At 38.3% G+C, this 21,294-nt stretch overlaps 3 protein-coding genes across 3 annotated transcripts; all 3 read right to left on the reverse strand.

Moving 5' to 3' along the window:
- Positions 1 to 3,924: 3,924 nt before the first annotated feature.
- LOC124031214 (homeobox protein Hox-D9a-like) lies at positions 3,925 to 5,203 on the reverse strand. The gene is made up of 2 exons (XM_046342231.1): positions 4,560 to 5,203; positions 3,925 to 4,230 (listed from the first exon to the last, which is right to left on the reverse strand). The coding sequence occupies exons 1-2, from the start codon at positions 5,116 to 5,118 to the stop codon at positions 3,986 to 3,988; spliced, it is 804 nt and encodes a 267-aa protein (XP_046198187.1). The 5' UTR covers positions 5,119 to 5,203; the 3' UTR covers positions 3,925 to 3,985.
- A 2,906-nt stretch (positions 5,204 to 8,109) lies between these two features.
- LOC124031218 (homeobox protein Hox-D10a-like) lies at positions 8,110 to 10,390 on the reverse strand. Its single transcript, XM_046342244.1, has 2 exons — positions 9,557 to 10,390; positions 8,110 to 8,916 (listed from the first exon to the last, which is right to left on the reverse strand). The coding sequence occupies exons 1-2, from the start codon at positions 10,293 to 10,295 to the stop codon at positions 8,642 to 8,644; spliced, it is 1,014 nt and encodes a 337-aa protein (XP_046198200.1). The 5' UTR covers positions 10,296 to 10,390; the 3' UTR covers positions 8,110 to 8,641.
- A 3,888-nt stretch (positions 10,391 to 14,278) lies between these two features.
- LOC124031226 (homeobox protein Hox-D11a-like) lies at positions 14,279 to 16,316 on the reverse strand. Its single transcript, XM_046342254.1, has 2 exons — positions 15,668 to 16,316; positions 14,279 to 15,019 (listed from the first exon to the last, which is right to left on the reverse strand). Exons 1-2 carry the CDS (start codon positions 16,260 to 16,262, stop codon positions 14,787 to 14,789), a joined length of 828 nt encoding a protein of 275 aa, XP_046198210.1. The 5' UTR covers positions 16,263 to 16,316; the 3' UTR covers positions 14,279 to 14,786.
- Positions 16,317 to 21,294: the final 4,978 nt, after the last annotated feature.

The raw sequence follows: 21,294 nt of genomic DNA on the forward strand, positions 1-21,294 counted from the left end.
ACTGTCCTAGTCCACACCGTTGGGACAGATTGTCATGTTGTGAGTAAGGAGCTCTGTCCACTGTCCTAGTCCACACCGTTGGGACAGATTGTCATGTTGTGAGTTAAGGAGCTCTGTCCACTGTCCTAGTCCACACCGTTGGGACAGATTGTCATGTTGTGAGTTAAGGAGCTCTGTCCACTGTCCTAGTCCACACCGTTTGGACAGATTGTCATAGCGTACAGAAAATGCAACGTAAATGTATTTGTAATGCAAAGTACACAACTCTGTAGTCCATGAAATCCAGAACTATGATTCATCAGACTATTGTGCATCATGTCATAAAAAAAAAAAAAAAAAAAAAAAAAAAAAAAAAAAAAAAAAAAAAAAAAAAATATGCCATTTGCTTTTATCCAAAGCGACTTACAGTCATGTGTGCATACATTCTGTATGGGTGGTCCGGGGATGAAATCCAGAACTATGATTCTATCAACTGAGCTACAGAAGGACCGACAACAAGATCAACAACAACAAAAAATATATATAATTGATGTATTTTGGCGTGCTCAATATTTTCTTGGGAAAACTAGGCTACGAAGAAATATGAAATTACATTACAGAAGTCTAATAGCCACGTTGTAACAGTCTCTCGTTCATGATAGTTACACGTTGCTTTGGGTCTGTAAAGACAGAAGACAGTGTCCACAAATAGGCGTTAGAATATTTTATCGTGTACATTGCAGCGTGATTCGTCTGGGGATTGTATTCTGGTGCATTCTATTGTAGTGTTTCAGTTACTGTGCCTGGACCTGTGCTTGGACCATATGACGTGGACACATCGAACATTCTCTCCTTGGTCATATGGCGTGGAAGTTCTCTCCCTGGTCAAATGGGGTTGAAGGGAAATTCTCTCTCCTCTAGCTGGCCTACCGACTGTTTATTCTCCTCCTCTAGTTAAAGGATAGATCTGCGTTATGCAATGTTCAATTCCAGTATTGTCTATTATCATCATCCTCGAAGAATGTTGCAATTGTACATCATAAACAAATAGGGAGATTCTGAAAACTGCAGGCCTACGAATTGGGCCTGTACGTGATTCGAAACCAACCAACCTTGAGGCCTTATCCAGAGAAGAGTGTGGAAGAGCCGAAGAACTCATTTAGGCGCTCTGCTTGTTCGCCAGTATTTACCACCGGGTCGATTTATTGTCAGGGTATTGCAGCAGCTCGGTCTCTTGCGGTGTTGTAAAGTCCTGCTGTCTCTGTAAGTTATCGTATCTGTAAAATTTAGTAAAGTCCCTATGACACGTAATTCTACATGGATTCTGTTGATAACTTGCGCGCTGCGTTATACCATGATTCTACAATTATTAGACTTGAACAGAGTGCTGCTATAGACCCAGCAGACAGGCTTGTGGAATGGCTGAATTGTAAGCTACACGAAATGCCTTTTCTGTTTGTAGACCTAAAGACAACAGAAAGGCTCGAAATAAGAACTCATTTCTGCCTAATGTTTAGGACTATTCCAACGGTTCAGTGGTGACTGGGGTATGTTTTGTCATCCAGCAGTCTTATTGTTGGCGTAATGTTCAGTAAACAGTCGACTGCTGAACATGGATCAAGCACACCTAGACACATTTGCAGTTTATTTGTGATTACAAAGATCATGAAAGGAACGCTCACAGATAACCAAAAAAAAAAGCACAGTAGAAAATAAACCTACCACAGTTAAGGTCATGAGATATGCTATGATATAATCACATATAGGAGCTAAAAATCCAACAAATCCAACAACAGCTAACATCCGTCAACATCCGTCAACATCCGTCAACATCCGTCAACAAGGCAGAAAATACACATGAAAAGCGGAGTGAATTCAGTCTTGTCTTTGTCCCATGAAGGAAAACATTGTCAATATTTTCATATATGTGCCCTTTCCTTTTCATTGATCTTCTGTATTCACTAACATATCCAGGACATTTCTGTATTTAAAAAAAACTAGCAACAGTATATACATAATAATATTAATAATAACCATCAGAATAATTATATTGATGATGATGATAATAATAATTATTATAGTAATAATAATAAATATTACACCCAATTGCTCTAATGTAAAAGCATATTTTAACTGTTTTCTGTTATCAACAGAGGTAATTACTTTGTTAGTCATTATATTTACGCGTTAAAACACAAATCTACAGTCAACAATAGACTGAAGGAGATTTTTTAGCAGAATCTGAAATAGCTGCAATAGCCCTCAGTGTGTTATTAGGGCTTATAGGTCAAAATATTCCATATATCGATAAAAGCGATGCACCAAAGCCCCTCGTCAATGTTTACAAAAAAAATATTTTTCATTAATTCCTTGAACATCGTCGCTAAAAAAAATTATTTTAAGGCCCCTCGCCCTCAACCCATCCATCGTCATCGATAGAGACGCGGTCTTCTGTCGAACAACGTCGCCCTCTAGCGTTCCTGATTTTCAACTAAATGATTTCCTAGTGACCTATAGAATAAGTTGTCTCTTCGTTAGTAAATACTATCTGGTAGGATACTTTACCAATGCTTGGAGAATATACCTTAACTATGTGTCAATTATCATCATTTATTTTTACCAAACTAACCAAGATGATCATACGCATACATTCGTTTTTTATTTTATTTTGTTACACAGAATAGACATTACTTGACATATTTCAATGTATTTCAGAAACAGGGTTTAAATCCACCCTTGCAGTACCAATAGAATCACCACTGCAAACGGCCTTTTACGCAGCAGTCAAAGTGAAGTTTTGGCCCTCTCGGTAGGACATGTAGATAGATGGTGAATAAACATGACTTTCTTTACATTAGTAGGGGGGCTGATTTCCTCTCAGTCGCGATTAAGAAAAACAATTTATCGACCAGACACCCTGTAGAAAGTGTCTGCATTTTTGTTTGTCCGCAAAAAGCCTCAAACACCCAAGTAAGAGGGTTTGAAGGGAGAGAGGTACCCTGGCTCATAAAGTCATTTAGACCAGACGTCTAGCCATCTATATATCTTTATGGGACCACTGTTCTTCCTGCTTTAAAGCAATTATACGTACAGGTTGGACAATAAATTGGAGATCAGTGCAACACCTCTCCCAATCATAAATACTTTATTACCTCTTTAAACAATGCAACATTCTCCTATTCAAGTGAAATCCAACCACCTTGTAAGCCAAATTCATATTATGAAAAAAAAAATCTAAAATGTGAGTTCAGTATACCAAATGACACTTTACGTTGTTTAATTCTGATGACCTTAAAAAAAATACAACGAAATATCCAATCATTGAATCTCGCATACAGATTAACCAAATGCATTTATTTAAGAGAAATAAACATTCTCATTAGTTTTACTTTCCTAGTCACCAAATAGTTCTAATTTCAGTTTTGCAATAAGGCGATATTAGTCATATCTCTAAATTCTGCAAACTACTGCATTAGTGCAAGGGAACCTTAAATACAGCCTGAATTGGATTCGGAAAATGCAGGAATATGCTAAGATTAAGGCTACGCCCAATCATGTCTCATTTCAAAACTAACCTCAGAAAAAAACACCATGAAACTAATATAAATACTAAACAATAGTATATTTTAATTTTAAATTCTAGTCCCAGCCTTACAAACATAATCAGTCAGCCTCTACCTTTTAAGTAAGTTATATCATTTCCAATTTGCGTGATGGATCTTTCACTGAATTAGGCCTACAATATTCACTGAAAATATTAACACAAATATATCCTCTGAAAACATGACATTGTTCAAATACACCACGAAGAAAACGATACGCAAGCACATTCCCATGGGCTCATACTGGGCAAAAATAGTCGAGTTCTGGAGTAATTCGTTTAAGACTCAACATTAACTTTGATTCAACCCCCCCCAAAAAAAAAAAGAAGAACGTTATATTCCAAGTAATCACAACAATATGGTACATCAAAAGGCGAAGGATTACAGATCCACTCTAGCATGGGCTATAAGTGATCCTTACTGCCTCTCTCTCTGTTCATCTTTTTCATTTTCATTCTTCTGTTCTGGAACCAGATTTTGACCTGTCTTTCAGTTAAATTGAGATTTCGGGCCATTTCGTTTCGTCGATCTCGTGTCAAATACATGTTGTAAAGGAATTCTTTTTCCAGTTCTAGTGTCTGATATTTTGTATATGGACATCGCTTCTTCCTTGTTGAACGTGCATGAATCCAGTTTGCTGCAGGGTTGTCTGGAGAACAGAGGAAAAAGTTGAAACTCACACGAGAAATAGCAGGAAAACGAAATAAACAAACCATGAATATGGTAAATACAAGCATCAGAATGAATAATTGTATATTTGTAAAAAAATAATAATAATAATAACAATAATACTGAATTTGTTGACGCAATTATTATCACACGCTTGTGTTAAATACCCACTTTGCATCCGTAGGCAGTGTTTTGCGGTCCGTGGTATAAGATAGACACTTTTATAGGTTAGTAAAACCTCCAATTTTACACACCCGGCTCGTACAGTTCTTAAGGTTGTAAATCAGGGGGGAAATTTCGTTTACTTACTTGGGTCAAGTAGTTTTTTCTCTTCTTTAGGCTCGCTGTGATTCGAAGTATCACTGCCAACGCTCTCTTTGGCCACCTTTTTTGGACATTCGGACAATCCACAAGCATAACCAGGGCCACGGACAACGTCCTGAGTCTCTGGCTCAACAGTGGCACTCTCAGTCCTTTTCAGTGGTAAACTTTCGGGCTTGGTTCCATTTGTTCCATAATGCCGGCTGTTATAGTGAAAGCCGGAGAAAGAAACGTTGTTGGAAATTGGGTCTATCCACGACCGAACATATCTGCTGTCTGCTGCGGAGAGGTGGGACTGGACGTAAGGATGGTAAATCCCTGATACTGCGGCGGTGGACTGCGTGTGGACCGAGGACCAAGACCCTGGGAAAACGGCTGATTTGGGTGCAAAACTGCAGGAGGAAAAATCTACATTGTCCCCAACACCTGGTGGCATTGAGGTCGTACTGTGCGGAGACTGGACAAAGCGTGGCCTGTACACATCCTCTGCTTCATGCCCCATTATAGAGTCCACATAATAGTTACTTAGAGTGCTACTGGTCGACATTTTTGGATCCCTTCGTAGTCATATAAAAGGTTACACTGTTATGGAAACCTTTCCTCTGAACAATCACAGTATTTTTGCTGGCTTCATTCTTCAGGGATTGGTTACATGAATCACGTGATCATATTTACCAACGCAGTGAGTAAATCAGTCCGCTGTAATGGTATAGGCCTATGTTTAATTAGCCTTTTTATTTAAAGAATGCCATAGAAACCGAATGGTTAAGGAGAAAGCATGTCAGACTTTAAGTAATTATGTGTTAGTGGACGTTTTGAATGTGCATACGGTTTAGGGTGGTGCAGGTCTATTTGTTTTTACGTATAGAGTAGCCTCATACACACATTTATTTCACAGCCACCACTCAACATTGACGCCACACCATATTATGTGTGAAAACTCTCACAAGATATCGTCATAAAGTATATCATACACTCAATGCTTGTAAAACATTTTTATAGACTACTAGTTGTAAGTCCTCGTTAAGTAAATGTAATAACATGCTATAAAATACGGATCATTTTTGCACCGACTCTGTTTTACATTGTTAGCTTATATATTAAACTAGTCACTTTCACTAGTTTGGTTGGTCTTGTAAGTTTGAACCAGCTGGTGACCAGCTATACTATTTGTATAGTGATTGTATTTATCTAGAGGAGAGACATAATTATTTGATGTGTATCAATAAAATATTTATGGGCTGCGTTTGATTATACATGTGCCCACAATAAAACGGACTAGTGGCGCAATAAAGTGGTTCAGAGTGATGTCTAAAAGTCTGGATTTAAGAGGATCTTTTTAGGTTTACAGAACACATGACTTGTTGATTAGGCAACTTTTGTAAACTCTCATCAAGAGATGAATACAAACGTAAATACAAATCTGTCAACTGATTCATTTCAAATACATTATCCCACGATGGAACAAAAACAACGAGGAAGAAGAAGGAACAGAACTGATTATCACATAAATGTTCACATGAGAACAAAACAACATGGCGGCGACGTGCCAATGAATTTGTGCTTGAACATCATAAGGCCCAGACAGGCACTTGGGACCCGCTTCTTCAGCAGAAAGTGAACATTGCATTAGCTTGAGCTACGCAACATAGTATAAGCCTTGTTAGAAGACATTATAAAGGCTCACGCGTGTTCATAACACGTCATAGAGCATTATAACGTAATGCTTTAACTAGTGTTGTAAAAAATAATGATGTGGCCAAGCAGGCCATTGATAAATAAAACCATGTAATCTGTTGTTGGTGTGTGTGTGTGTGTGTGTGTGTTTTTCAGCGTTCATTCGTCTGGACATGGGGTTGTGCAATTCGTGTGTAAAAGAGAGGCAGGGGAAAGAGGAAAATAGTGTGTACCGAATTCAAATAGTCTACCCGGATAGAGTTATAAACTTGGCTTGGACTTCTATACACAGGGGCAGCAGATACGTCTACTACTGGGCAAAGCGATCTGCCAGTATAAGCTTACAACACAAGCCATCTCGTGACATTTAACCACATCAACATAAACAACAACTTAATTTCTGATATTTTGAATCATGACAGAATGTTTGGCCAATATGGTATCAATTAAATGTATTTTAATGATTACGGTTTTAACCCGAAGTAAAAACATTATTGTAGTCCTTATATATGACAAGAGGTTGCTGTTTAGGTGATAGCCTATTGGATGTATCAATGTTGTGATAAGAAAATCATTTTATATATTCTTCTAGGCCTATTCCTTACTCTTTTTATTTTGTATACTTTTTAATAATTTAAACTTGATTTAACTAGGCAAGTCAGTTAAAGAACAAATTATTATTTACAATGACAGTCTACGCTATTAGAATATATGGTTATGTAACCTATTTTTGAAATCTAATGAACCCGTTTTTCTAAGAAGTTCCTATATCCGGACCCGAATGGCTGTTTTTGAAAGGTTGTTGGGAACCTTCCCTGATCCGTGTAAATATAATCAAATGTTTAGGTACATGGCATGAATAGGATACGATGCTTGTTTGTGTGTGTTTGAATAGAAGTATTCATGTGTATTTTAATAGATGTATTACTGTGTATTTTGAGTATTTAAATAAGTATCCTACGGTGTCTGAACGTTTCAAGTAGCTCCTTCAACAAAGCCTGACATTCAAAGTTTATGGAATTAAACATGTAGTAGGACAGGGGGGATTTAACTCCTACCCACGAAGCTTGGCTCGTTGGTTTTCTGTTCCACCTGATAACTCACTGCACACACCTGGTAACCCACGTCGAAATCAGTCCCTGATTAGAGGGGAACAATGAAAAAAAGCTGTGGCACTGTCTTCGAGGTCCTGAGTTGAGGTTGTAGGCTATATTTACGTGTGTGTGTGTGTGTGTGTGTGTGTGTGTGTGTGTGTGTGTGTGTGTGTGTGTGTGTGTGTGTGTGTGTGTGTGTGTGTGTGTGTGTGTGTGTGTGTGTGTGTGTGTGTGTGTGTGTGTGTGTGTGTGTGTGTGTGTGTGTGTGTGTGTGTGTGTGTGTGTGTGTGTGTGTGTGTGTGTGTGTGTGTGTACCACATATAGGCCTTAGAAACCAATTGGATAGCATATTCACAAAACAACTCAACTTCACAAGCTAACGTTTATTTTCAAATACAGGCATGTTTCTGAATGCTAATTGACAATAGGTCTAGCAATGAATTAATAATACGAGCCTTTGTTAGTCTTTGAATAGCTAAACCGCAATCATGTTGAGCATAGGCCAACGCTCAAATAGGGATGTTTGTGAAATTGACGTTGCACCTACATAAAATATGACGTATACCGCAGTTAGACTTGTTGTTGTGAATATTCGTTTTCTTAATTTGATTGGTTCACATAACAATGTGAAACTACGGCCAGTCACTAATAATTCTAGCGGAACTAAAATAACCTTATTGCGGGCTCCTACAAAAAGTTCTCTGTTTTGGTACATTTATTTATACATCTGATATACACGAATGCATTATTGTAAGTGCTCTTGATAGGATAATTTGCTAAGTGACTAAAATGTAATGTAAAATCTGTCTTCATGAAAAAGCCTATGTCTACTGCAAGACGAAGCACTGAAATAAGAAATTACATTTGACTATCAATTTAGTGCAGGATACATGCCACAAACATGCGTAAGATTTACACTCATTAACATTGCTCACCACATTTATGCTACATAAACGTTTATATGATTACGATTCAGCTAAGAGTTAGCGCTTAATTCTAAACGAATGTATAAGTTTTCATCCACTATCGATTTAATATGTTTTCATGTCCGAAAAATGAGTTTCCAAACAAGTCAAACCAAACCGTTTAATAATGGACACATTTTAATCATTTCATTTAAGACGTTATTAATGTACCCTGTGAACAAAATGTATTCAAAATACATAATGCGTCACCATTTAAACATGAAAATAAAATAGCAGTCAGTCGCAGTTTCGTCGAAAAACCCCCAAAAGTCCGATGCTCCCACATCACCGCTTAGAGGAAAAAGACAATAAATCAAGCTTTCCGTAAGCAAACTCACGAAAAGGTGAGATTTGAAGTAAGTCCCCGAATTCTGTTTTCACTGTTCATTTTCTTAAGCTTCATCCTGCGGTTTTGGAACCAGATCTTGACTTGCCTGTCGGTGAGGTTGACGCCTTTACTGATCTCTAGACGGCGCTCTCGGGTCAGGTACATGTTGAATAAAAACTCCTTTTCCAATTCAAGCGTCTGGTGCTTTGTGTAGGGGCATCTTTTCTTCCTGCCGCTTGTTGCAGTCATCCAATTGCTCGTTGGAAGGTCCGTTTTGCTGTCTGAAATGTAATCAAATCAACAAATGTTATAACATGACAAAATAGGAATATATCACTCAGATTTTGCAATTCATGAAAATATGTTTTCACTAGTCACACAGCTCTGGTCAGAATTATATAATGTTTAAGTTATATTGATATCGTGTTATATGAGTATTATTAGTTGGTAGTCGTGGTTCAAACGTGTTGAGAATAGTATAGGCATAAATAACAACACATTCTGTAAATTACACGACTAAGTTTTTTTGACCAAATTAATATTTTAAACGAACTAAAATACACATTTGTGAGAGACGGTTTCTGTATCATCACAACACTGAGGATGAACATACAAAACAGACTACAGGCATTATTTATCCTAGGTGTTAATATACACACACATATATATATATATATTTCCCCAAAAATAAAAAGTAACGTTCTATTACTATCAACAAAGAAACAAATCAATTAAGAAAAGATAAATATAAAATATTAATTGATGCAGACATGTCTGGTCCGCGGTTGAACCGTTTCCTGTAAAAGCCTTTTACTGCAACCTGACTAAGGCTCTCATTAAACATGACGACTTTCGGGCTGTTTGTGTTTTATATTGGGTTTTATGATACCGTCATACGACTCATCCTTTTACTGTGCCTACCTTTAGATTCTCTTTGTGTCAACTCAGGGCTGGAGACTGAACATTCAGTGGAGTAGTTCTCCTCCCGTTGCGCGGTGGATGTAGGATTCGGGATTTCCGCGGGGATGGGTGTCTTGCTGGTCTCCCGGTTATGCGGTATCTCGGCCGTTTTCTTTTCCAGTTCGACAAAAAAGGAAGACAATTGCGGTTTTGGGGTGACTCTGTTGAGCTGCACGAATGTGATGTTTGGACTTGTCTTCTCCTGGCCATAGTCCTGGTCTTTCCCAGTCGAGTATGTTTGGTTTAATCTGAAATACCCTGGGACAGGCATCTCGGGGCAGTCAACTGAACACGATTCGGGGATTATATTAGCATATACAGGGACATCGGACGAGTTGACCTTTGCTCTCTTTTCGGAATACATGCAGAAATTCCTCTCCTCCTTAATGTTTTGTGAAAATGTGCAATTGGGCATTTGGTTGGATGGTTGCTCTATTCCGCAAGGTCTACTGGAATCTGTCCAGTTATCAATTTGAGGTATGTAAGGGTGGAAATTCATGCCCATATTTTGGTGGTTGACGTCCCCTCGTTTACTGAGAGACGGCAAGAGTCCACAGGTTTGCATTCCGTAAATTCCCATTTCTGCACCGGACGGTATGTACATGTTGCTGCTGGAGTAAAAACGGTCAGTCCTGCAAGCGCCAATCAACGAATCAACTACACAAGTATTAGTAACTGGAGAGCAGTTGGGAAAGGACATTTTGGAGAAGTTTTTAAAGGAGAGAGATGTCGTTTGTAGGCTGACATATCTAGAAAAACAACGTCCGTGTTGCTTAGGATGCCTCTCTGCCACACGACAACCTCACCAATGAAATGTGAAAATGGCCTTGAGACGCAGACTCTTTTCCCATCACATGGAAACATTGACTCATAACTAGGAAGCAGTCGTGGTCAACAGCGACACCTAGAACACATACTTGAAATGGATTCAAACGGACTGACGAAGAACATCTTAAACATTTAGCCTCACAAAATAACGATTTCTAATCACACGGTGTAGTGATGGAAATATAATCCTAACCGAAAAGAATCTATGTACATTAGGTGGGCTATTTCAATAATTTCAACCAAAACTTCAACCAAATCTGGCTATTATAGGCCTATATATTTTATTTTGTAATGTAATTCTTAAATAAACCGTGTCTGGTTTAGGATATTATCCTCTAAAAAACTAAATTACAAGGAAAGGTGATATCGATTGCCCGGTTCTACATGTTGTTGACATTTTGGTAACCTTTGAATGCCTGCTCAGGGTACGGCACACTGTATTTGTGACCTATATGACGGACTGGGAAAGTAGGTGGACGCATTTAATAATACAACCATACGGAGCTAAACACGCTCCCCATAGTAGCTTATTCTCAACTCAGCATCTCATATATATAACAGGTCCAGGTTTGCAAATAGGTAGACAATGTAGATTTTTTTTTACACAGAGAAATCAACAAGAATGCAAAAATAGACACCCCGATTATTTTGCTGAATAAAACGAAGAATGTTATTAGAAGCACGTTGAACAGGCCTACCTCAATTGGTTGGTGCATGTCGATTACTAAACACAAGAAGGATATACTTGACTGCGCAAACATCAAGAAATTTGTAAATTACATTTAAAGAAAATCCGGCATAGGCCGACGACATGCTTCTATTAAAACCAGAAACGGTGTTAAGAATCAGTGTGTCTGCAGCGTATTGTTAATTAACTGCAGGAACACAGCATCTAACGAAATCATCCAGGTATTCAGACGGGTATTATAAGGGATTTAATAACTAAGCAAAACATTTTGTCAAATGCGTGAACCAGGAAAAATATGCATGCTTTTGAAGGTACTCTTCCTGGTTCCGTTTAAATTAAGGTATCAAACCAACCCTGGTCTACTCAACGTCTACTCAACATTTTAGGGTTTACACTTTTAGAGATGACATTGTTTTGTAAATAATTTTACACTATCAGAGAATATGGATTGAAAGTAAGACAACATGTTTATTAGACATGGTCTAATGCTCGTCCAAATCAAAATAACTAGTCAAATTTTTCCGCGCGCCAAGTGGTTAGAGCGTTGGACTAGTAACTGAAAGGTTGCAAGATCGAATCCCCGAGCTGACAAGGCAGTTAGCCCACTGTTTTTAGGCCTGTTCTTAGGTCTGTTCTTAGGCCTGTTCTTAGGCCTGTTCTTAGGTCTGTTCTTAGGCCTGTTCTTAGGCCTGTTCTTAGGCCTGTTCTTAGGTCTGTTCTTAGGTCTGTTCTTAGGCCTGTTCTTAGGCCTGTTCTTAGGTCTGTTCTTAGGCCTGTTCTTAGGTCTGTTCTTAGGCCTGTTCTTAGGCCTGTTCTTAGGCCTGTTCTTAGGTCTGTTCTTAGGCCTGTTCTTAGGTCTGTTCTTAGGCCTGTTCTTAGGCCTGTTCTTAGGTCTGTTCTTAGGCCTGTTCTTAGGCCTGTTCGTAGGCCTGTTCTTAGGCCTGTTCTTAGGCCGTCATTGAAAGAGAGTATGAATACGTTCTTAACCTGACGTGCCTAAAATAAAGTAAAAACATTCACACGACAATTGAGGAATCCAGATAGGCCTTATGACTTAACATTTTTTAAAGTTTTATTTCGTCAGGGTTTCAACTGAAATTAAGTTTAACCCAGTAATATTTCAAGTAATTTCAAGTCATGTCCATAACAACAAATTACCAAAGATCATGCAAATCTATCGGTTCAACTTGGGCTTGGTGTCTCCATTGGAGGCTGGTGGGAGGAGCTATAGGAGGACGAGCTCATTGTAATGGTTGGAATGGAATGAATGGAATAAGTTGAACATGTGGTTTCCATATGTTTGGTGTGTTTGATACCAGCCTGTATCTGTATCTACAGCTCCTCCCACCACGGCTGTATATATATGCCTATGATATACATATCCACGTAGTTAAAGCTAATGTTTAATCCACTTTAAAATGGTGGTGTTAGGCTACTACTTCTTAGAAACAGTGATGGTGTCCCTTTGATTGCAATGCATGGAATGCATCAACTGAACACAGTCTGCTTGGGCTATTATGTAAATATATATATATATAAAAAGCTATTTCCCAACATTTACTAGGCTATATTCTCTCATCAAACCCCGGACAGAAACATTAGCAGCTTTTCAATAGTTTTCTAGATCACAGTTGTCGTCACACATACGTGTGTTTTCATGAACAAACTCTAATCGAAATTTGCTACACGTCTGCCCTCGTGTGGTTAGAATGGGAACGACGAGTCAACTGGCAACGTCTGAACAATATTTTCCGACACAACAATTTCCTAAACCAAAAACCTAATGAAATATGCCAACCATCACAAGACTGACTGACATGTGTGTTTGTGATTGATTTCCAAACATATCTTATATTACTGATTTCCTACGGCTACATTTCGAATGATCAGATGCGCTGACATTATCTCAGCGAAAGGAATAACCAAAACCTACTACCGGTATGGTAAAAGTGGTCATTCCCCTGCCTCAAAAAAATACAATATTTAGGTTTATTCAGGATTATATTAATTAACTGTTTCGCTTTTAGTTTAGCCTTTTTTTGTTCATGTCTGCTACAATACACGAGGGACTCACACGCTGCTTGGAATTAAACCATTGATTAAATAAAATATTTTGGTACAAAAGCTAAACTATAATATAGTATTGTTGTATGACTATAATGTCGTGCGTAATGCTGCCACATCAGAAGCTTGCGCGTGATTTGACGTATATTGCATTACATTTAATGCAACATCTCAATTGGTTAGTATAGGAGACAGGTATATCAACTTCAAACACGAAACTGTATCGCTGGATCTGATTGCTTTTCATACAAGAAAAATCACTGCTTCGCAGCCATATTGGAATCCTGCTGCAGTGCAGATATTATTCAGGCATCGGTTGTCAAGGAGAACAGCCAAAAGGCGCCTCCACATATTCAAAGGTGAGAGGTGACGACCTTGACATTATACTAGAAGTTCAAAGGCACCATATAACGTTTGTATATGAAATGAACAATATTTGATCGTTAGTAGGCTACTGACAACATTACAAATAAAAACACCACTGGTTTTTAAGCTGCCAAATCAAACATAGGCATTTTACGCACGGGAGTCATTCCCTTTTAATAATGGCATGCCATTTCAAGTTAAATATAAACAAATATATACTAAACATATATACACATTTGGTCATAGCCTATGCATTTAGATGTTCTACATGTATAACTCAATAGCTTTACAAGTAAGAAAGGACTGCATCTGTCTCGACTATTTGGGAGTAGGGCCGCATTTGGAGTGGCCAGAGGGTCCAATAGCCTCCGATTTACACATTTACAGCTCGTTTTTATTATGCTGTCTAGACGGTTCAAGGTTTAGTAAACAGCCTTAGTGTAACACAACATAAAGGGATAAAAGGTCTAGTCTAAACTTTGAAGTTGAAGCAAATAAAAGGCGTTTCTGCTTGGATACAAAAGGCTATTTAGAAGATATTCGCTCTATGGTCTATTCACATAACCACCAGCTTCAGTGCCATTAGTACTTTATAAAATATTCAATATCAGATTGTTTTGGTATGAGCATCCCTATAGGAGATGATAAAAACATCATTTTATCCCTATGCCAAATGTGGATCCTGGCCAAAGCCGAAAGGAGCTCGTGGTTGCAATAAATGGAGGTAACGCATAACTACATTTACCATGTGTACTTTATTTGATACCACAATATACATAACATGCGTCTATTAAATGCATACACAATTCTACTATTGTAAATGACTTATTACACTCGTTAATTACTGTAATCAAAGTACGCGTTGCTTACTGCAATGTTTGTGAATCCACCAAAGCAAATACCGTGTAAACTTAAAACTTAAATACGTACAAAAGTAAGGTATATGCCTACATAGCCTAGATATTACAATTAATTACCGTAATAATATGCAAATGAACATTATGTCGAGGTCTCCTGGATGATTTCGACACTGGATTGAATCTTATTTTAAATAACAGGATTCATGTGTTCATTGAGGTAAGTATTTAAGTGGGAGATACAAAAAGAGTTGCATAGATAGATTCAGCCTGTTTGCAATGTTCAGTTTTGTTGTGCGGTGTTTCAACTGTTGTTTGTACCTCGCACAGATGTACCAACAAAAAAAAAGAGTTGTGAAGCACTTATGGCTCCTCTAAATGCAAAAGATCAATATAAAGGATTTCCAGTGAAATACCGAAACCGGTCCCGGTTTAGCTTTTTCTCTTTCATTCTTCTGTTCTGGAACCAAATCTTCACTTGTCGATCTGTCAGGTTTAACTTCCTTGTCAACTGGAGCCGCTTCTCCTTGTTTATGTACACATTGAAGAAGAATTCTCGTTCAAGTTCTCGGATCTGGAATTTTGAGTAGGGGCATCTCTTTTTTCTAGACTTTGACGAACCTAAACGGGACAAACAATTGTTTTACCACACAGATGTAGAACAATGCAGTTCAGATCAAAGTTGGTACAATGCAAGTGTTAGTACAGAACATATAATTAACAAGTTAGCTGAGTAAACAAAATGATCTTCCCGCGCGCAGCGGCTAACACACACAGGCAGATATGCGGGAGCGAGTGCGACTGAGCGCGCACATACACACGTAGGAACTCACACGGATATTTTATTTGACTCTATGTCTGTCCTACACGGTTCGTTCCGACGTTATAGGTACAATATTTTTATGCAGCTAAAGATAACCCCTTCACATTTATGTGTGATGTATCTCGAACAATAGCATATCCTACCTCCCTGGTTATATCATTGCTTTGTTACTTTGTACATTCACTATCGTAAACAAATAAGACTGATAAACATGGCTGCATGGTAATTTACACAGTGCAAGAGAGTCAGATGACTTCTATTCGGATATACATCAGAAGTATTGCAGCATGGCTCACCTAAACTGGTTTCCCATCGTAAATATTTTTACAACAGTAAACTCAATCTTATTGGGGTATATAAAACCGTTGTGTGCTTATAAAGGGACACATAAAATCGGAACGACTACGTTGTGGACTTACTATAACCCATTTAATGCTTGTACCTACTTGGGCTGTTGTTCTTGTCCCCGGGGCAGTTTGATATAGAATAATCATGTTCGTCTATGTCCACAGTTGGGTCTGAAGTCTGTTTATTACATGCAGCATCTCCGGGGAGACTGGAGTCTGCCTTCTGTTTTGAGTGTTCGGGCCCAGAGTTGGGCTTTTCAGAGTTAACAGTCTGGAAGAACTGATCGAACCCTTGTGGAAGAACCCCATTTCGGCCGACATTGGTGAATAAATTGCATGGCGAGTTCATACCGCTGTGATGCCCGTACAATGAATCATTTTTTAATAGCATTTCCGCCCTGTTCGATGACGGGATTAAGTCTCCGTGCATTATCTCGTCCGTTGAGTAGTAAGAAGCGTAATTGCCCCTGTAATGCCATTTGCTTGGGTGATCCAGTCCATAGTCTCTGAAAGACACTCCTCGAACAGGTCGGACTTGAGCTATGTTGGAAGAATAAGGACAATTATTTTGACACGAAGTAGTCTTGGGTAAAAACGAGGAGATTGATGAAAAATCAGGCGCCGAAACATAATATGTACAACTTGGTAAATACATATTTGACACACAGTTGTTACGCTCATCGTACTCCGACATATCTCCTCTTCTCTCTTTTGCTATAGCGAAAGGAATTTGTAGCTCGAGTGCGTTAAACTTTGTCCATCTATTGCACCATAGGCGTGTGGAAAGGATCCGCGAGGGAGAAAAAAATCGGAAACGTAGGCTGACGTGCAATTCATCTTGATCGATTCCTGAGTTATTTTTCTCATGTGATCCAGTAAAGGAATTACTATATACCGATATCAGTCATTATTAATAACTAGAACAACAAATTTGACCGCAAATAACAGTTAGTTCATTGGTTTCCTGGGTTGAGAAACAACTACTTTGTAAATATGTGCTTGCCCTTGTGATATAGACATTAGTAAACAATCCCTGAGAGATTTCATCAATGCAACAGAATTCGAGTTATATAATGGCAAACCCACAACTTTGTCAGTATTTATTTCGTGTACTATATGTGCGCGCTATTAGGGAAGTAGGCAATTTACGCATCACGATAGTTCAATATATATTACACCAGACATTACATGACCAAAAGTATGTGGACACTTGCTCGTCGTACGTCTCATTTCAAAATCATGGGCATTAATATGGAGTTGGTCCCCCCTTTGCTGCTCTAACAGCCTCCACTCTTCTTTGAAGGCTTTCCACTAGATGTTGGAACATTACTGCGGGGACTTGCTTCTATTCAGCCACAAGAGCATTAGTGAGGTCGGGCACTGATGTTGGGTGAAAAGGTGTTTGATGGGGTTGAGGTCAGGGCTCTGTGCAGGCCAGTCAAGTTCTTCCACACCGATCTCGACAAACCATTTCTGTAAGGACCTTGTGTTGTGCACGGGGCATTGTCATGCTATAACAGGAAAGGGCCTTCCCCAACCTCTGCCACAAAGTTGGAAGCACAGAATCGTCTAGAATGTCATTGTATACTGTAGCGAACCTCTTAAGGATCTGCCCCTTTTTTCAATTTTCGCCTAAAATGATGTACCCAAATCTAACTGACTGTAGCTCAGGCCCTGAAGAAAGGATATGCATATTATTGGTACCAATCGAAGGAAACACTTCTAACTTCGTGGAACTGTGAAAGGAATGTAGGAGAATATAACATAATATATCTGGTAAAAGATAATACAAAGAAAAAAACAACCATTCTCTTGTATTTTTTGTACCATCATCTTTGAAATGCAAGACAAAGGCCATAATGTATTATTCCAGCATAGGTTCAATTTAGATTTTGTCAACTAGATGGCAGCAGTGTATGTGCAAAGTTTTAGACTGATCCAATGAATCATTGCATTTCTGTTGAAGCTGTTGCATCAAGACTGCCAAAATGTGCCTAATATGTTTATTAATAACTTTTCATGTTCAAAATTATGCACTCTCCTCAAACAATAACATGTTATTATTTCACTGTATAGCTACTGTAAATTGGACAGTGCAGTTAGATTAACAAGAATGTAAGCTTTCTGCCAATATCACATGTCTATGCCCTGGGAAATGTTCTTGTTACTTACAAACTCATGCTAACCGCATTAGCCTACGTTAGCTCAACCAATCCCAATTAATATTTCCCTTCACTGGAACTAAGGGGCCTAACCTGAACCATGAAAAACAGCCCCATACCATTATTCCTCCTCCACCAAACTGTACAGTTGGCACTATGCATTGGGGCATGCAGCGTTCTCCCGGCACCCGCCAAACACAGATTTGTCCATCGGCCTGCCAGATGGTGAAGCATGATTCATCACTCCACGCATTGTGATGTTAGGATTGTGCGAAGGCTATTCGGCCATGAAAACCCATTTCATGAAGCTCCTGACAAACAGGACAGACAAACTTTATGCGCTATGTGCTTCGACACTTGGCAATCCCATTCTGGGAGCTTGTGTGGCCTACCATTTCGGGGCTGAGCCGTTGTTGCTCCTAAATGTTTCCACTTTAGCACTTACAGTTGACAGAGGCAGCTCTAGCAGGGCAGAAATTTGACAAACCTACTTGTTGGAAAGGTGGCATCCTATGAAATTGCACGTTGAAAGTCACTGAGCTCTTCAGTAAGGCCATTCTACTGCCAATGTTTGTCTTTGGAGACTGCATGGCTGTGTGCTCAGTTTTATACACTGTCAGCAACGGGTGTGGCTGAAATAGCTGAATCCCTTAATTTGAAGGGGTGTCCACATACATTTGTATATATAGTGTACTTGTTACAATGGCAACATTGTAGTTGACATACTCTTAGAGTCCAAGTTAAAGGGCAAAGAATGGTTCCCCCATGCACAGTATACTTCGAATCCAGATCTATACACACAAGTTATATGATTAATAATTTGGAGAGATAAGACAAAACAAACGTACCTTTATTTTCAACGCTCGTGCCTCAATAATACAAACAAATGCACAAGATGCACCAAACATCCCCAAAAATATATATGTATTTTATAATCCACATCTGCTTCCAAATAAAAAGAGGAAAAAGGGTGAAAGGTAGAAAATAAATAGAAGGAAGAGAACAAAAACAAGAAAGAGAGACAACATGATGACCATTGTTGATTATAGTTCATTAGCGAGGAGGATTATGCCCCGCGTCGTCCGGTTTGGCCGGTGTAGGCCTTCATTGTAAATAAGAATCTGTTCATAACTGACGTGCCTAGTTTAAATAAAGGTTATATAATGTTTTAAAATAAAATAATTTTCATAAATCATCCTAAATGTAACTAAAAAAGATAAGCGTCATCAGCATGATTGGTTGAAAGAAGGCTTGGCATTGCCAAGTACAACAGATCCCTGCTGGCTTTGACCATCTGTGGTCTGAGACCATGCGTACCAATAGTTTTATTGCACAGACAAAATGACGGGTTCGAGTTTAAGTGTATATTTTAGCTGGTGGAGGAGAAACCCTTTGGTGGGGGACGATTACTTAGTAACCTATAATAACCTATAGTCTATATCCTATCCTATGTTTTCAACAGTATTTCAGACAATAGGCCTGTACTACATTTCATTTTCAAGTTACTTCCTTTGCACTTTACGGATAGAAATATAGACCTATTATTAAATAACATGAAAGAGAAGTAAATAGGAGAACATTCACCATAGTGAATTCCTAACACATTACGCCTATAATTGTGGGCCCTTACTGTTACTTTCCATAGTATTATTGCACTGATTAGGCTATGCCCGTTTGATGCAAAATCTACATAAATGTCCCAGATGAGGCACTTTCATTACACACGACTATGCGTTGTTTTTTCCTAGAACAGGAACACAATAGGGTTACTAAATTATTTTTGGGCGACACCTTTGGTAACAAGTTAGAGAACGCTTTGTGTGTGTGTGTGTGTGTGTGTGTGTGTGTGTGTGTGTGTGTGTGTGTGTGTGTGTGTGTGTGTGTGTGTGTGTGTGTGTGTGTGTGTGTGTGTGTGTGTGTGTGTGTGTGTGTGTGTGTGTGTGTGTGTGTGTGTGTGTGTGTGTGTGTGTGTGTGTGTCAGACCCTCAAACATAGACCATTGTTTCATATAATTGTATATAACCTCAGTTGGGTCTGAAATGTTTGAGCGTAGCTAATTTGACAAAATAACTAGAACTAAATTAAAATGTTCATCTCAGTTTTCCCGAAATGCGTTGAGCCCGTGATGTTTTTATATATAGTGTACCACAATGAAATATCCCCAATCTTAACAATACAGTAAATGTAAAAAATATTCCATTATACTATCATTGTTTATATTAAATGAACCTTGCAGTAGAAAATCGTGAAACACACATGAACAACTACAATGTCATTGTACAACGTCATTACGCACAAGACATGGCCAAAACGAAAAGTAAACGACAAAAACAGACGGTATAGTAGAGGGGAAAAATATATATGTTTTATTGCAACCCATGTACAAAAACAAAAATATCTAGTCCTATACTACCAATAATATCGTATGCAAAATAATTGCTATTGGCAATGAACACAGATTGACACCGAAAAGATGAGTAAACTACAAAACAGTTTTTGTTGACCAAATGGCCGAGTTGGGCCTTGTTTTCAGGCCTTGTTTTCAGGCCCGTCTAATGTATGCGTCATCCTTGCAAATACCACACACAAAAAAAAACAAAAAAACAATTTGAATGATGAGAAGGCAGTATAGGTATTTTTTGTTGTTGTAAGATACTAACTTGACCTTAACTTTGTTTTGGCGCCCCCATATATGAAGAGCACGAGCATACGTATTCTAGCAGAGTTCTCATAAAAAGACCTTGGGAGAACACACCCTTTGATCCTGGCAGATAATGGGATTGTAAAACTAGAAAATATAATTTCAGAATTATGAGCTAAATAACGGACCATTAAAAAGTTCGAGCTAGAACACTTCGAATAAGCATTTTATTAAGTACGTGTGTGCTTATTTTGGTAATAATTATATATTTTTAAAACAATTATAGCCTATACATTTTAGTCATTTAGCAGACAGCTCTTCTCCACAGCGATTTACATTAGAAATGATGGTTATGTGCCAGTAAACAGCTCAAATTAGGTCTACTCATTAACTGGACCCCCAAGGCAGTTTTACTTTAATATAGAGAGAACGCTATAGCTTACCCAAGAGCTCTAATTCGATTGCAGCGCAAACAGGGGAAGGCATTGCATAGCCTATGATTACGCATACGTAAAAAAAAATAAGACAAAAACACATTTACACACAATTATTATAGCCATGCGATAGACATGCAAACACTTACAAAATAAATAATAAAAAAAAACTATTTTTCATGGTTCATCAAACCACCGACAAATACGAACTTGAGCTTGGACGAGCAATTCCTGTAGCCCAGTTTGATTTCAGGCAGGACCGACCCGTCCAATCAGATATGTGCAATATCCATTTCTAACCATATAATCATTTTTTTTCTTCAATACAATACGACATATCCTACATACTTTATACATGTAGGCTACAGAGATTAAATTATAAATAACATTCATTTTGATACTACATAAACACAAAAATAAACTATTGCATAGCTATATTAAAAGTTCTATATAAAAACACAATAAACTTTTTTTTCTAAGAGCGTACCT

The sequence above is a fragment of the Oncorhynchus gorbuscha genome, linkage group LG01, assembly GCF_021184085.1.
Source record: "Oncorhynchus gorbuscha isolate QuinsamMale2020 ecotype Even-year linkage group LG01, OgorEven_v1.0, whole genome shotgun sequence".
Classification (NCBI taxonomy): Eukaryota; Metazoa; Chordata; class Actinopteri; order Salmoniformes; family Salmonidae; genus Oncorhynchus; species Oncorhynchus gorbuscha.